We start from the raw sequence: 17,273 nt of genomic DNA, 5'->3' as shown, positions 1-17,273 counted from the left end.
AAGTAGAACCATGACTCTTACTTCACAAAGTGCGTGCTCCAGGAAGAGTATAATCAAACGAAGATTTGCCTCAATTAATACAAAACACACAAAATTAATTACTAATTAACTCAGCCTTGTTAGACTTCTTTTTTCCCCAAAGTCTGTATGCAATGCAGATTTGTACTAAAAGGAAATTTCAGTAAATTAGGTCTGTTGAGGTACATCGAGTCTGCCGCCATTCTTCAAAAGCAAGACACAGAAGAATTGTGCAAAAGGGCCGAACCGAATGCCCTGAGTTTGGGTAGCCACACAGTGCTAGGATGTTTGCGGTAGCAGGAGTATTTGCAGCTAGTTTCTCTCCAAAATAGAGAAAGAAAAAAACCAGAAGTTGGATTATTTTACTTCTTGAAACCTTTGCACAATTCTTTGTACTGCCATTAAAAGGCATTCTTCTTAGTAAAAATGACATGGCACTGTTACAGCTTTCATCAGGATATGGTTCATTTGATTTTTGCTTTTATTTTTGGAACAAAATAGATGTCGTCGCTAGAGGTTGCCTTCTAATTGGATTTTATGGGAATTTTTACCTAGCCTAAGTATTCCTGCCAATGAGCTTGAACTAAGATTTTAATTGGCTTATGTTATAGAATCATAGAATCGTTTAGGTTGGAAAAGACCATCAAGTCCAACCGTTAACCTAGTACTGCCAAGTGCACCACTAAACCTGTCCCTTAAGTGCCACATCTACACGTCTTCTGTTAGTTGTGTAGAGGGTGTCTGTCCTCTGATTTTCATTTTGAAGGCAGATAATGTTGAAAGAATAATCAGAGGTTTCTCTTTATGCTCGATAAGAAACTAAAAGTGTTACATTTCCCACGCACTGGTTTACAAACCCTGGAATAAGATACTAACCTTCCTTGGGATTTACAACAGTTAGGGTCTGTGTTGAAAAGCAAAGGTAAAATAAGCAACTGTTTAAACTTTTTGTAAGTATTGCATTTGAAAGTGACTGATGTGTCATATGAAAGTCTTCGGTAGATATAGTGAAAAATGGTAAAATATTTTAAAAATGTTAATGAAGTCATTTTGCTGTTGAACAAACACAGACCAATTTCAGTCATATACTTCCCCTATAAAATGATGCGTCACTCTTTGAATTCAGTAAGGATCTGTTTGTGGGTGTTTTGGGTGAGAATAACCACGGATGACAGGACCTCAAGAAATGCTTTGCTCATCTTTACCATTATGGTCTATACTCTCAACTAGAGAATCCAGAGGTGAGTATCTTCTTGGCATAATTTTAATGTTATGTCTGCTCACCAGAGAGGAGGAAGGTAGAATTTGCCTCGCATGACTGTAGTATTTTGATATGTAGCTGGCTGTATATCAAGTAAATCAATAAACAAGAAGTGTTTAGTGTGTTTGTATTTCTTGCATACAGAATTTCTTGCTTGCTATACATGTATTACTTGCATATTTCTTGCTCGCTGCAGAAAGCTCCAGCTGACTGTAGTTAATGCTCTGTGTTAAGTTTTAGCACTAAGTGCCATATGCTGTCCTTAAATTGAGGTCTGAATTGTCACTATAACTGATGGCTGCTGTCACACAAGCAGCGCAGATCTCTGGTCATTACGGGTATGGTTTCTGCTGGAGCAGAGCAGCTTGGTCATGACAGCTTCTCCTGCACTGTTGGCGAGACCTGTGAGCCTCCCAGCCCTTCAGCTACGTGATGATGAGCTAGAAGCGTAGGTGCGAAGTGTTGAACAGTATTTAAAAGACATAAATGTCCAAAACCTGACTCTTTGTCCTGTTAGGCTGTTCTTGTGCCGCTCTAAGTCCCATTAAAAAAGTCTTCCAAATATAGATACTTTTTTCCAACATTTTAATGTTTCCTTTGGTGAGAGCGAGGTTGGCGCTGCCACGATCCTTGGGCAGCAGTTGCCCTGGCAGACAACCCTACCCTCAACTGTTGCCTCAGAGCCAGGACTGAAGAGAATCAAGACTGGACGGCAGGTCGCCTTGCGCGTCAAATGGAGTAATGTGTAACTATTCCAAGACCTAATCACTTGAGACGAGTTTGGCGGCTTTTTTTTTTTCCTAAATAATACACAGGTGAATGTAACTTTCTTGCGGAAGTGTCCGTTTAAATGACGGCTTTATCGGACGGGGGTGCTCGGGTGCGGACAGTGGTTAAAAGCAGTGCCTGCGTCACCACAATTTCTCTCAGGAAGGCGAGCCGGCCGGAGCGGTGTCGGCTCACCTCACCGAACCGCGCCCTGCCTTGCCCTCTGTGTCGGGGGCAGTCCCGGCTGAGGGAGCAGCCTGCCGCCTCCCTCCTGCCTCAGCCGGCTCCTCCAGCGCTAACGAGCGGGCTGAGGCGTGCGTGATGTCACCGCCAGGCGGGCGGCGAGGCCTCCCGCCGCCGCCGCCCAGCCCGCCGCCTGCCTGCGGCGCATGGCAGAACGATGAGGGAGAAGTGAAGGCGCGGGCGACTGAGGAGATAAGGAGGCGGCGGCGGGGGGGGGAAAGCCCCTAGAGCGGCGCTGCGGGAGCGGGTGGGCCGGTAGCAGATGTTGCCGGCAGAGCGAAACGGGGCGTTTCTTGTAGCTCGGCGCTGGGAGAGCGGGGCGAGCCGGAGAGCTGGACTGCTTCGCCGGGCGGGCGGTCGCTGAGGGGAGGGGGGTTTCCCTCCCTCGTCTCCTTCCCAGCTGCGCTTCAGAAATGAGGAGGAAAGAGCGAGGACGGGCCCGCTAGCTGCAGCTTGTGGTCGGAACCTGCCGAATATAAACCTGCCGTGCCTTCGGGGCGACATGTCGCACTTGCCTTAAACAGCTCTCCGGGATGGTATTGGGAGTATCGGTCTAGAACGTTTGTTTTTCGTACCGGCTGCTCGAAGGACGTGTTGGCTTGGCTGCGAGAAAGTGATGTTTTCCTGTGGGACTCGTGGAGGCACCACGGAAGAGCCTGATACAAGAAGAGGATAAGCTGCCTTTCGGATCAAGGTTATTTATAGCTAATGCCAAAAAAGTAAAGGGCTGGTTTATTATTCTTACTGTTCTGGATTTAAACACCCCCCCCCCAAGATTTTCTCCGTGCCTTGGTCTGGACCGTACACAGCCACTGTGGATTCTGTGTTTTTAAGCTGCCACACCATGTTTTATTTATAAAGGAGATGGGACTCTGCAAACCAGTTAAATGGATTGCAGTTAAGCCGTCACCTACAGAAGATAATGTGCTGCCTTCTGTAACGCTTGTTCATTTGGAAGGCTTATTCGGGAGATTTCAGATACAGATTCTGACCTGGAAAAATAAATGAAGCCTTCCATGGAGTGTTTGAAATATTTGAGCCACTGCTGGGTTTTGCTATGCTTTGTTTTTCTGTGACATTGGAAGATTTCTGTTACTTTCTTACTGAAGCACTTTGTATTTGCGGGGGGTGGGGGGGGGACAGGGAGGAGACACCTCACATCCAGGTAAAGTTGCGTTTAAACTGATGCACTGATTATGAATGACCTCAGCCACCTCATAAGTTATGATATGTATTTTGTATCTATGCATCTGATGCTAAGGGCAAGTTTACTATAATTCTTCAGAGTGTTAGTGTTTTTTTAATGGTTCCCCTGTATCCATGAAAAAGGAGATATAGCGGTATACTTGTGCAAATACTTTCAGGATGGGGAAGCCTCTTAGCAGGCCAGACTGTCTACGTCAGAATCCTCCGTGTGTTGGCAAAGGGGAAGAAGATGAAGATTTAAATATTGAGGACTGCTACGTTCCCCAGAGGTCCATCTATGATACTGTGCGGCTGAATGAACAGATTGATTCGGGCTCCAAGGGCAGCCTCTCCTCAAGGCATTTCACGGACCGGACCTTACCCTACAGTCACAGAACACTGGACATCAGCACTTTGTGCTCCAATGGTGCCCTTACTTCTTCCAGTGTTTTTGAGCTCCGAAGCCGTGAAGCTAACAAGTTAGATGAAAAAATGATCTTTGATGCTCTCAAACTGAACAGCGATATAATTCGGACAGCTGGATTACCCAAAGCGAAGTCTCACGCAGAAAAGAAGGAGCATAGGCGATCATGGAGAATGTTTGTTCCACCCAACTTTTCAGATTATACAAATAAAAGTGAAAGCTCCTTTAACGAAACTGCTGATATCTCAGATACAGCTAGATTGGGCAAATGCAAATGGGGTACGAATTCTCTTACCTCAGAAGAGGATGATTCTGGTTTATGTAGCCCTCCAACAGAAAGGGAAGAAAAACAAGATACACTGTTAGCAGAGGAGCAAACTCAAATACAAAGTTTATCTTCTGCAGAAGATATCCATGCAGTAGGTCAGTTCAGACCATATTTCCCAGCAATTTGCAGAGAGCAGCAAACCCCACTGCTTGCAAGCAGTAGTGTCCCTGTCAAAGAAATCTGCCGATTGGCTTTGCATGACATTTTACCCTCCGGAGAAGTGAAACAAAGCAATGCACAGACATGTGAGACTGATCAGGAAGAGATTGGGGGAAAATACTCTCACTTACAGGGTTTCAAAGAGAAAACTCTGTCACATGAAGATTCTTTTCAAGGTGATGGAAGAAGTATTTCCCTCGACAAAAATGAAGTGGAAAATGCGTATGAAGTTCATGAAGAAATTAAAACACGAGTCACAACAGTAGAGGAGGATTATGTGGATGATGAACCTCCTCATGTAGATGTTTATTACACAAATGTTGCTGTAAATACTCGTGACTTGGATGTAGCAAAATATGAGATTTTATCTGATACAGGGGAATCCAGTATAGCACGTACAGGCTCGAATGAAATGGCATTTTCTGTTCAACAGCTTGAATTAGATAGTACTGTAAACTGTCCAAAAGCTTTCCCAGGGAGAAGTAAAGGCAATATCTGGACTACTGGAATCCAAGACACCTTGGATAGAGTCTGCAATGGCCTATTGTCTAACAAGGTAATTTAAACAAACCCACGTAGATTTGTGCAATAGTTGTAATGCAGCCTTAAAGATATTTGCTTAAAGCCTTCTTTAAGTTTCGTTGCTGTTGCAAAAATGTAAAATTTTTTATTAATTCAGCAGATGTGGTAATCAGTATCATTTGCACAGCACACATGGGGTGTCCAAAATAAGTGAGATGGTCAGCATAGAAAATGAATTGGAGGCAAATTCTGAGAGGGATGATGACTTCCAGCTGTGTGGGGCAGGGTTATTTATTGCCCAGCTGGTGCCTGTTACACCCGATGCGGAGCGCCTCATCCTGCACCAGTGTTGGTGCTCAGTGTTTGTACAGAGTGTGGTTCCAGGCGATGCCATTCAAGGGCAGCTACAGCACGTGTTCAGCCTGAGCAGCCTTACTCATCAAGGTATAAGTGACAGTATCAGATCGTTGTGGTTTCCACAGCAGGCAGATTAAAGGCTTGCCGCCTCTTCTGAAAGCTGCCTTTTGCATTTGCGTGCCAGAAAGCAGATCTGACATTACGGTAGTATTTTACAAGTGCAGGATCTTGCAGTGCTTTGCGAGTGGTGGATGAGGTAAGAGAGTAAGAAGTGAAGCTTTGTAATAAGGAAAGGGTGTTTGTTGGGTCTGTAATTTTTTTCTTCCCACTCTGGTTGAAATCCGAGATACTTCAAGCTTTGTTGCTAAGTTGTTCTGGTAAACTTTGGCCTCAGCAATAATTGTAATTTATTTTAAGCTTCTCTCCGCAAAGAATGTGTGTGTTTTTAAAGGGCAGATTATGGACATCAGTCCTCTCTGTGGTAGGATGTTGTTCTCAAAAGATGAGGCTTTATGGCACATAAAAGAAGAATTTGTTACTGATTATGTGTGGAAATATTATTCTGCCTCCTCGCTACCCTACAGTCAAGAAAAACACAAGTGTTTTCCTTTTTCTGGGAGCAGCCAGCTGGTTGCACACTCTCAGTTTTCATGTAACCACAGTCTTACAGTATTCAGGTTTTTCTGTCCGCAGTAACAAAAATCTTAGGGGTGCTTAATTTATTTTACCCCTCATGTTTTTTGTAGTTGCTTTAGCTTCTAGATTGACTTGTCAAGCTGGTGGAAGCGTGCTCAGCCACTTGAGGTCTGCTGCTTTAAAAGCAATCACTTGCTAGACTGTGTTTGGTGCAAAAGGGGAGAGTCACTGGTGTGTTCAAAGTGATCCCTGCTTTTCAGCACACTGAGAAAGGTTGCTTTGAATGCACTAAGTGTACACCAAAACTGTTACTGAATGCTGCTATAGAAATAGAAGGATTTAGGGTCAAAAGTTGAGCATTCTTTAGCATTGTTTATTCATTGGTTATTTTTCACTGGCCTGTGTAATTAATTCAGGGTCTTCAGGCCATTTTCTGATCTCATTGACACTGGTGTCAGTGCAGCCTAATGGAGCTGAATACAAATGGAGATTACATTGCTGTTGCTAATGTTAATAATCTGGCTCTCAAAAAGTTTAAATACCTGAAAGAGTAAAATAAAGCAAACAGAAAACTGCTCAAACTGCTGTTTGGGTACGGTCAAAGCCCTGGCAATTTGCAAGAATATTCCTCTGAATGAAAACCTATTCTCCCGGGCATCCACTGGGATACTGTTTCAGCAGCATCTGTAGTGCCTTCTCCTCGCTTGTTACCATTCTGTTCTCCTAAAAACTACCTTAAAATATCTTTTCCTTCACTGCTTCTTTAACTTAAAACTTTTGCTTTTGTCCTAATTTGGAAAAAAATGCCCAGTTGTCTCTCTGTGTGTTTATTTGAGGACAACCTAACAATCCTTTTGGCCGTTTTCTTGGTAGATTTTGTAGATCGATAATTAAGCAGAGAGATAAGTTTCTCTGGTCTTGAATTTTTTCCTCTATTAGAAGTTCTTTCTTTTTTCCTACACCCCCCCCCCCATCTTTCCCCCCTTCTCTCTCTCTCCCTTTCCTTCCTGTCTAAAACTACTCGTGGAAATGTAGATCATTTTCCCTCTATGGTATATTGCATTTAGACTGTTTAGATTGAGTCTATTCTGTTTAGATTTTTTAAAATTTTTTTAGGAAGGTGCTGATGAGAAATGGTTTCCTTTCTTCTAGACACCAATTTTTCAGCCATTTTTTTGTTGCATACTGTGATGTAAACACAAATGTAATTTATGTCAGAAGATACAATGTTTCATGTGTGTCTGGGATTTCACCTGCAGGTATTTCAAAAAGAAGAAATTGAACCCCTGCAAGTAAAACAACAGGAGGTAAATTGGTTGGGTCAAGGCCTTATTCAAAGTGCTGCTAAAAGTACCAACATAGAAAATCTTGAACATGACCTTGAAGATGTCAACACACGATGGAAGACTCTTAATAAGAAGGTTATTATTTTGTATACTATTCTGCTTTGGTTGTGTTTTGCTTTTTGATTATTTGCTTGCTGATGTCTTTCAAAATACAGGAAATTAAATATTCCCTAAGAATGTGAATTATATTACTTTACACAATCACTTTGTTGGTAATTCTGAGGATAAGATTTATATCGCTAGTAGCCAGAGGTATTACTGTCATTTATAAGGTTTTGTCAAGCTTTCTGTAGGTCTGTCCTGGATTTTTATTCAGGAAAGACTCCTCTAGGACTATGTGTTGCTTCCTGCTTAAGCAGAGCAGGTGAGTTTGTTAACTCACTCAAAGAGGTTGGAGTTGTGACACATCCATGGGAAAGGTAGCTATGTCATTTGTAGCCAGCCACTTTCAAGTAGTTCCTCAGTCTTTGTTCACACTTTTTTTCACTCTGTTGTATTCATTCACATACACTGTTGTACCTGCACAGTGCACAGAGCAGTGATACATCTCAGTTTTGTGTGACTAGTGGCACGTTTCCTTTGTAGCACCTTAAGGATTGTATTGCTTGAGATGTTGGAAGGTGCTACTGCTTTGGAAAACTGTCTGTAGATGTTTTTCTATGCTTTTGAAGACTCCTCTTCCAGCAGTAGCTGGTGTTGGAAAATGGAAAGGGTGAGAAGTAGAAACAGCGCTCATTTTGCTCTGCTCTGTGTTCTTGGAGGAGTGATGCAGCAGAACGACAGGCACCTGTGGTTCACCTATTTGCATTCTCCTTTCCTATTTCTTTTTCCCTTTGAAGGGATTATTGCCCCTTATTAAGGGGCTACTTTGGGTTCCTGGCATGGTCTTCCTGTAAGGAAAATAAAGACCATCTGAAACACAAGCATCCTGTCAGTATACTTCATAATACTGTAGCTATATAAAACAGGAGTATCTGTTGTAAGAAACTACTAGAGCAGTCTGATTTACTGGGAGTCAACCTCTTTGTTGGATGTCTGTAGCTCCAAGACATCAATGCTAAATTGTGCCATAGTGCTTTTATGAATAGCTATGAAAATGAGAGTATTTGTTAGTGATATTGCCAGATGTCCTACAGATTTTGGCTACTTATTTCACAGAAATAAAAAGAAAAGGTGAGTACAGTTTGATCCTCTACTTTTTTCAGGTTGCCCAGCGTGCTGCGCAATTGCAGGAGGCCCTCCTTCACTGTGGGAGATTTCAGGATGCTCTTGAATCTCTGCTTAGCTGGCTCATTGATACAGAAGACCTTGTGGCTAATCAGAAACCACCATCTGCTGAATTTAAAGTTGTGAAGGCCCAAATACAAGAACAGAAAGTAGGTGAAATGCGTTCAGAATACCTCTCCTTCCACTGGATGAATGAGAATAAATTCCCAGTCTTTGGCAAAGCATAAAATCTGTTCAAGTGTTTATGTTACATTGAAGTGTGCTGAGGTGTTTAAAGCAGCCATCTGTTCGATACTCAAGAATCTGTCCAGGGTTGGGAGAAGTGCTTTTCTTCTGGGATATAAGACAGAGTAACGCTGTGCTATCTGAGCTCTGGTTAGAATTATTAACAGTATCTGGAAGGGATTGTTAAAGGTCCATTGGAAAAAGAGAAAGCATAAAATCCAGTGTCTGGCCATTTGCAAAGTAGGAAATAAAAACTGGTAAATTTTCATTGTAATAATTCCAAGGTAGTATTGCAGATTATGGACTTAAATACTTGGCTCTTGATCCTGATTGTGATCTGATTGTTGTTGGTAATTAGTTGGAATGCTGTTGGGAATTGGCCTGTGCTAATGTAGAAGTGTTGTCAGTGTTGTCAACTTTTGCAAATTTTCATAATGGTTATAGAAAAAAGGACCATAATGTATCTCATGAAACATACAGTCCGTGCAGTTGGACTGTGCGGCTCACTGCCACCCAGAGATTTATTATAAAGTTATGGTCAATACGGGTTGTCATGTTGGGGTATCTGCAGAGATGAAATGTTAATGTTTCCAAGGGCAACTAGAGAATGGAGGAAGGGAGGATTTTAGACAGAGGTGGGTCTTCATGGAGAAATTAATTTACTGGACTAGATCAGTGAACTTGATTGTATCTCAAACAAGTGATGAGCCTATTATACAACAGCTTTTTATATCTATTTTCCTATCTCTAATATATATCAGAATTATCTTTGTGTTGTCAAATCTAGAAGGGCATGCAGCTTTGTCAAAAATGTTCCTATAAAATGTATTGGATACTCTAAACAGCTTGTTTCCCTCAATGGTACTAAAAAGAACTTTTTCCTCTGTATGTTCAGTCTTTGGCCTGCCACACATCTTTACCCGATAGAAACCAAGGCGTGCATTTGGGCTTGCTGAAACTGTGCTGTTCATACCAAAACAATCGAGAAACTAAAAAGGGTGGCAGGGGGGGGGGGGGGGGGGGGGTGTCTCTTTGATTAGCATTATTCACGCTTTCATCACAATATAGGCATTGCTTTTTCTTTTTTTTCCTTTAACACACTTTCAAGAACTCTTAGCTCCTTCTGGTTTTAGACTTGTGTTATTACAACGTTTCTTAATAACCTGGTGCCTGATTGCTTTCTTGTAGCTTCTCCAGAGGTTGCTGGATGACCGCAAGCCTACCGTTGAGGTAATCAAGCGTGAAGGGGAGAAAATTGCAGAGTCAGCAGAACCTGCTGATAGAGTGAAAATCTTGAAACAGTTGAGTTTCCTGGATAGTCGATGGAGTGCATTGCTCAGTAAAGCTGAAACAAGGTATTTGAAATTCTTTCATGGATTTGAAAAGTGTAGACATAGCATGTGATAGATGATTCAAAGCAGCATGTGGAACTCTATAGTTCTAATCTAAGTATTATTCTTGTTATTACATTATTATGTCTTGATGTTGATATAATTGGTCCTCTGAAGGAAAAGTGGAGAGAAGCGACTTGAACGGACCAAAAGGTTTTAAAAACAGTTTAGCCTAAGATGGTACAATCTGCTGGGATTAACTGCATATGTATCTTCTGAATATTCTATCTATTAGTTCATTAGAATGCAGGTTTCTTGATGCAAGAACCTGTTTTGCGTAGAATCAAGTGCAAATTTTACACGTAACAAGTAATAATGATGTTCCCTTGGAACTTCAAAATCCAGACATGCTGCTACAGAGAGGGACCACTCAGCTTTTCTTCCCTTTTTCTGTTTGGTGTCATCCATATAATTAGTTTCTAAAACTTAGATCCTCATACTGTCAGTTGCTGATGTACTTATGCAATGTGCTGAGCTCCCTTAGTTCTCAAGAAGAAAAAGGACCATCAAAGTATGTAGATAGAGTCTAGCAACACAGAAAAAACCACTGTCTCTTAAAGGTATTGCAGTCCAATTCAAGTTCCAATTAAAAAAAAACCTCATACACTCAGTATCTGTGTATACACACGCTTAGATTTATGAGTTGTTGTCAACATATAAAATACCAGGAAAGTTATGAACTGTAAAGTGTCTTTGAAGAAATCTGTGTTGAAAGGGTTGCTGAACGTGTTTTCTGGGTGGAGATTTCAAAAAGGACAGCCTTGTTCACAGTAGAGAGAAGAGTGTGCATAAGTGGTGGCCTGAAAAAGACATATAATTGACAACAAGAAAGGACTTGGAAAGTTGAAGAAAAGGAATTTAAGTGAACAGTGAAGCCTTACAGTGAAGAACAAAGGGATGTGTTGGGATTTGGGTGATTAGAGTAGCATTGAACTCATCTCTGTTGTCTCCTACTCCCTCTGGTAGCCTCTCTTTAGTTTCTTTACTCTAAACCTCTTTTGTTACCTCATACTAATAATATGATTATTTAATTAGCAGAGTCAACCACTAAAAGACCATTATTTCCTTTTTTTTTTTTAATTGAAGGAATCTGACTCATTAGCTGCGTAAATGTTAATGTCATGTTTAATTTAATATTATTCTCCCAGTCTGGTGATATTTAATTAAAAATCAAATTGCAACTTTTTCTAAGCCATCCGCTAGCTGCAAGCTTGTCTCCATTTTTCTTTGGACAGTCTCTAGAAATGAAGAGGAGATTTAAGGGTGATTTTGAAAACTGTGTGGAGTACTTCACTGAGTGTTCTGTGGCTAAGTGTGTCAAGTCTGCCTTGTTTATAAGCCTTGGGATGCATGTATGAACATAGCTTTTATCTGGAATGAGATCCTTGCTTGAAAGACAATATTGTGATGTTTTTCATGTAGGGCAAATCTCTCTTAAAAGTCTGCTTGAATGAAATTTGTTCAACAGTGGCTGTAGAGAATACTCTTCCTGTAATCAAGAGCCTTCTCTGAAGTGTAATAATCTGAAACAGAAATGTTTTAGATACTGCTTTTTTTATTTTGGAAGTCAAGTCTCTGTGCTTTATTAACATTGTCTCACTAACTTCATTGAGAGCTTTTATCCAGAACAAGAGAAGCAAAAGTAGAGCCAAATAGTTATGTTCACATCATTGAACAAATGTTTAAAGATATTTTACAATGCTGAGGAAGCATGACAACATGTTCTGGTTCAGTAAGGCCCTTGCCTAATTTTAAAACATGTATAATAGTCAAGGGAATGTAACTTCATGCTTAAAGACAGCTAGAAACTTGGGAACTATCCTAATTGGGTATAAAACAATGTTTTGCTGAATTGAGTGCTAGATTATTTTTAGCAAAAATTATATGAATGAAGTTATATTCTTTTTATTTGCAAAACTTGCATATTAGCTAAAAGAGTTTCAAACAGCATCAGAGTTGTTTGGGGTTTTTTATTTTATTTTATTTTTACTTTACCTTGGTTTTCATTGAGTATCATGGATATATTTCTATTTCATGTGGTGACTGGTTCCTACAATAAGACAACTATTTCTTTTTCTTTGCAAAGGATTCAAGGGGCTTTTTTTTTTTTTCTTTTAACCTATTTCACACTTACTTCATCAAAAAAAATAACCTTTCTCTTGGCATGTTGATAGGAACCGTCAGTTGGAAGGCATCTTGGTGGTAGCACAGCAGTTCCATGAAGCTCTGGAGCCGCTGGTGGAGTGGCTGACCACCACAGAGAAGAGGCTTGCAAATGCAGAACCCATTGGAACACAGGCCTCCAAACTGGAGCAGCAAATTTCTCAGCATAAAGTAAGATACAAACCACACACTTGCTTGTGTAATTCTTTTTAGATGGTTCTATAAACTACAACACAACTGGCAAAGGTGTTGCGGTATACCTATGTTTTACCATAGTGAATTTTTTTTCTGTAATTTGAGTTTTATGTATTTACGTTGGCAATATGTCCTTTTTCGTTCAGTTTTTATTGAGTTCCACTTACATTACTCTTATGTTTTTCTGATTTTCTTTTCCATTATTCTTCATTATTTAAAAAAATATAGGCCCTAGAAGATGATGTCCTAGTTCACAATAAGAGTTTACTTCAGGCCATTAGCACTGGTCAGTCTCTAAAGACTATGAGCTCCAGGGAAGATAAAGATATGGTGCAGGAAAAGCTAGATTCTTCTCAGGCCCGATACATTGAGATTCAAGAGAAGAGCAACAGCAGGTCTGAACTTCTTCAGCAAGCTTACAGCAATGCTCAGATTTTTGGGGAGGATGAAGTTGAATTGATGAACTGGCTGAATGAAATCCATGATAAACTGAGCAAATTGTCAGTCCAAGATTGCAACACAGAATTGCTTGAGAAACAGCACTCTGAACTACTGGTATTTTGATTTCTGTTCATTTATTATTTAATTCATTTTTAAATTTGATTTATATTTCCATACTTCATTTATTTTTTCATTAATATATTTTGTTTAAAATGGCAATATGCTTATTCCAGACAAAAATAATATAATTTGTGATGTCTGTGCTAACACAAATGGCCTTTTCTCCTAGGATCTTCAGGAGGAGATTCTTCTTAGGAAACAAAATGTTGATTTGGCTATACAAAATGGCTTAGAGCTTCTCAAGCAAACAACAGGTGAGAGCTTATATAAAACTATGATTCATCAGGCTTTTTTTCTTGTACTTGTAAGTGCTTATCAGAAAATTGAAGTGGAACTTGTTAGTCCATATTTGCTGGTTAAAGCAGTTGTAGTTGTTCATTTTAATAAAGGTTTGAGGTCAAGGTAGGTTATGCTTTGAGGCCAATTTTACTATTAACGTAAGTGAGCAAAAGTCCTTTTTTTGCCTGTAGAGAATTTGGCCCTTGAATCCTTGATTTTTTTTTTCAGTAGATCATTATTTTAGTGAACCTCCATTCCATTCCTAATAGCAAGTTATGGACATTACTCATAATTGGAGGGCTTTTTGGCAGTGGATGCAGTCAATTCCCTGCAGGCATCCACAGATGAACAAGATACTAGACTACCTTTTACTGCAAGAGGAAAGCTTCGTCCACTGGAGCTAATACTGTGGGAAAAGTTGCATTACAGTTTTACATAATGTGTCTGTTCTGTAGATCAACATCTGTCTGGATTTTCCAGTACTTATGAAGTTCTTGAACTCTCTAAGACACACATATGGTTGGGGGTGGGGGGCTATTCTTTCTGTTCCAAACTTAGGCATTATATATAGTCTCTAATGAAATCTGAATATACAGTAATAAATTTCAGTACCTTGTTTTTAATTTAGCCTTTTGAGTTCTGTTTCAAATGGATAGTAATAAGGGTGTACAGTGATGTCAAATATTACTGTAATTGAAAATCTAATTAGTATTTTGTTGATTTTTTTTTCCTTCACATTTTAAATAACACTTAAAATTTTATAATTTTTTTTGGCCTTTATAAGAAGAATTGTGAATTTAAGGGTGGATTTTTTTTTAGAACATTTGTGTTAAGTATTGCATCTAAGTCCTTACTTTCTAACAGTTTAGTTAAGCAGAAAAAAGACAGAAGGACAGATCCTGAGCTGAGGTAAACTTCATAGCTCTGTGGATTTTAGTGACAGTAGGATAATTTACAATGGTTGAGGATTGACCTTGTCATCTTGTTTGGGTTATTTTATATATTAAATACTGAGATTTCTGCAATAGGTGGGGTTTGGGATTTGGGTTTGGGGTGGGTTTTTTTGCTTTTAAATATTTGTGATCACAGGAAATAACATCCCTCTGATATTTTAGGTGATGAAGTTGTAATAATTCAAGATAAACTGGAAGGCATTAAAGCGAGATACAAAGACATTACAAAATTGAGTTCTGATGTATCCAAGACCTTAGAGCAGGCTCTGCAGCTTGCAGGTCAACTTCACTCAACTCACGAGGAGCTTTGCAAATGGCTTGACAAAGTGGAGGTGGAGTTACTCTCATATGAAACTCAAATACCAAAGGGCGAAGAATTAAGCCAAGTACAAGAAAGACAAAAAGTAGGTTTTAGAACCTGTGAATTATTTATTGCTGTGTGATTCAGCTAGGTTTTGTGTTAACTTATGTTTGGCATGAAGTTGCTTTTTGAATAACTAATTTTGGCATCAGATCATTTGACTAAATGTAACAGTATTTAAGAATCAAACTCACTTTCCAGAGTCATCTGTTATAATCACTTATGAAACTGGGCTGAGGTTTATTTTTAGCACAAGAGAAGCACAACATTTCCTTTTTATGCAAGCAGCTACCTAATCCTGGGAAAACTCTTCAGTTGTCAAACAAAGTTATTTTGGTTCTTTACAGGATTTTATCCATGTCACAACTAAAGTATAAAGAGTCAGCATTTAAATATATATATATATTACTAATCTTGTTTAACAATATTTATTTCAAAAGAAAAATTGTAGTATAAACTGGATGGTGGGGTTCGGGAGAAGCTAAAAAAAAATATCTTTCTGTTAAATTTCTTATATATATATAAAAAGAAATGAAACAGCAGTGGGGGCTTCTGTACAGGTAAAAACTCATTCCTGAAGCATTGTGTGATGATTTGATTGGAATTTAATCCAGTCTTTGCTCATTTAATAAATCACTTGAATTCATCATATTTTGCTTTACTGCATGCCTGATTTCACTTGCTGGTGATTTAGTTCCTTATGGAGTTGCAGGTTGCAAAGAATATCCGTTAGTTTTATTTTCTTTGGTTGCTTCATTAAGTACTAACAACTCTTACAAAATTACAAAGAATTTCAGACTGTCATACTGACTGAAGAAATATATTTAAGATATATTCTGTAGAAAATTTGAGAATCACCCACTTTACTGTCAAACAGTTTACAGTATCAAAAAGCTAATACAACTGAGTTGAAAATAAGTGTGCTAATTTATCCCTTTGGTTTGCATGGGAAACATTTCAGTTCTCGACTCATAGAGTAGTTGAAAGAATTAAAAAACTTCCAAGCTGTGTGTGTTCAGCTCATATGCTGGCATGTTTACTTCAAATGGCCTTTTTCAGGAGCTGAAAAAGGAAGCAAAGAACAACAAAGGCTTACTGGACACTCTGAATGAAATTGGCAGTGCCTTCCTGGAGCTGGTGCCGTGGAGGGCCAGAGAGGGGCTTGACAAGATGATAACGGAGGACAACGAGCGTTACAGATTAGTGAGTGACACAATCTCTCAGAAGGTGGATGAGATTGATGCTGCCATCCTGAGATCCCAGCAGGTACTGAAAACTGTTCTTTGGGCCGTAAGAGTTGCTGGCCACACGTACCTGAGCATAAGAAGTCCTTTAACAGTGTTGCCAAGAGTTTGTTGTGCTTGATCCACAAAAGGCCCATTTTGAATGCAATGGGACTCCACTATTAAGATATGAATCCCAGAACTCAGCTAATCTGTACAGTGTTGTAGTTGTCTGCCTTTTTGTTGACACAAACATCAGTCTTCTAGCTAAAATTGTTGTGACTAACCTGTGGCTCCTTAAATGGGAGTTTGGTTAAGTAAGAACTCGAATGGCCCATGTCTTTTGCAGGTCATGTTGTGTTAAGTAAAATATGGTCCAGATCCCCAGCCAATTTTACTGGATGCAACACTGAAATCACTAGAGTTGCCACACCTTTTAGCATCAGCTGATTGTCTAGCTCCTCTGTACTTTACACAATTAAAAGCTGGATCATCTTGTTCAAGCTGTAGTGGAGGATTTAAATAACAATTGCTTTTATTCATATCCACAATGCTTTTCTTCTTGGGGCTCAAAACTTGAGTTATTTAATATGTGGAGGTTTCTATACGTGCACAGAGGTGTGTGTGTGTGTGTATATATATATATGCATACACTTTGAGAACTGGCACTCTGATTTCATCACTAAATAGTCCCATATTTAAGCTTGCTTATAAATACATCGGGGAAACATAATTTTCCAGTGTCTGCCTACAGTTCAGGCATAAAAATATTGGTGGAGATTTCTGTTTCTGCTAATAGTTCCCATAAACAGTTGTAACAGGACAAGGAGAAAGCATGTGTGATATATTCAAAGTTTGCTCCAAGCCAACTAAAAGAGGCTGACAAGTAACTCAGACCTCCTTGTAACTGAGGTTAAAAATAACGTCATGTTTCTTTTTAAGGGGTTTGCTATGAATATTACCTTGTCTCATTAACCAAATACTCAAAAATGAAGGGTGATTTTTTTTTTTTTTTTTAGTGAGTGATAAGGTGAGATAGGAGAGTATTTGTTGGCTCTGCAACTTTTCTGAATTCTGTGAGTATGTTGTGTCCTGTAGCACAAGTTCAGCAGATTCAGGTCCAGGCATGAAAGGTCCAGAGCTGCTGCTCCACTAGCCTATGTTGCAACGGCATGTTGCACATGAGTCCTGCATACCCCTAACCTCCACTTCAGCCCAATTCACATCACCACGATACACACCTCTACACTATATTCTATGATAAATATCAAGTGGTGTAACACACTTCCAGTGAAGGATAAGCTACTTTCCATTTAGGTCAGAGAAGAACCATGCAAAATAAAAAATATTTTTGGAGACGCTAGTGCTCTGTAAGCTTGCCCTGTGGCAACTAGTTCAAGTGCCTGTACTGTTAAAAGGTTTTGGGTAGAGGACAAAGCCACTAAGAA

At 39.6% G+C, this 17,273-nt stretch overlaps 1 protein-coding gene across 3 annotated transcripts in view; it reads left to right on the top strand.

Moving 5' to 3' along the window:
• Positions 1-17,273, top strand: part of DST (dystonin) — a 306,520-nt gene that overhangs the window by 231,144 nt on the left and 58,103 nt on the right. For all 3 annotated transcript variants that reach the window (XM_010566374.1, XM_010566375.1, XM_010566376.1), the window contains 8 exons: positions 7,161-7,322; positions 8,453-8,623; positions 9,888-10,054; positions 12,265-12,424; positions 12,677-13,003; positions 13,179-13,263; positions 14,404-14,645; positions 15,662-15,868. In XM_010566374.1, coding sequence (XP_010564676.1) covers positions 7,161-7,322; positions 8,453-8,623; positions 9,888-10,054; positions 12,265-12,424; positions 12,677-13,003; positions 13,179-13,263; positions 14,404-14,645; positions 15,662-15,868 — 1,521 coding nt within the window. The remainder of the gene's footprint in view (positions 1-7,160; positions 7,323-8,452; positions 8,624-9,887; positions 10,055-12,264; positions 12,425-12,676; positions 13,004-13,178; positions 13,264-14,403; positions 14,646-15,661; positions 15,869-17,273) is intronic.

Source organism: Haliaeetus leucocephalus, unplaced genomic scaffold, assembly GCF_000737465.1.
Source record: "Haliaeetus leucocephalus isolate CR32 unplaced genomic scaffold, Haliaeetus_leucocephalus-4.0 Scaffold207, whole genome shotgun sequence".
Lineage (NCBI taxonomy): Eukaryota > Metazoa > Chordata > Aves > Accipitriformes > Accipitridae > Haliaeetus > Haliaeetus leucocephalus.
This window is presented reverse-complemented; position numbering and strand designations above follow the sequence as displayed.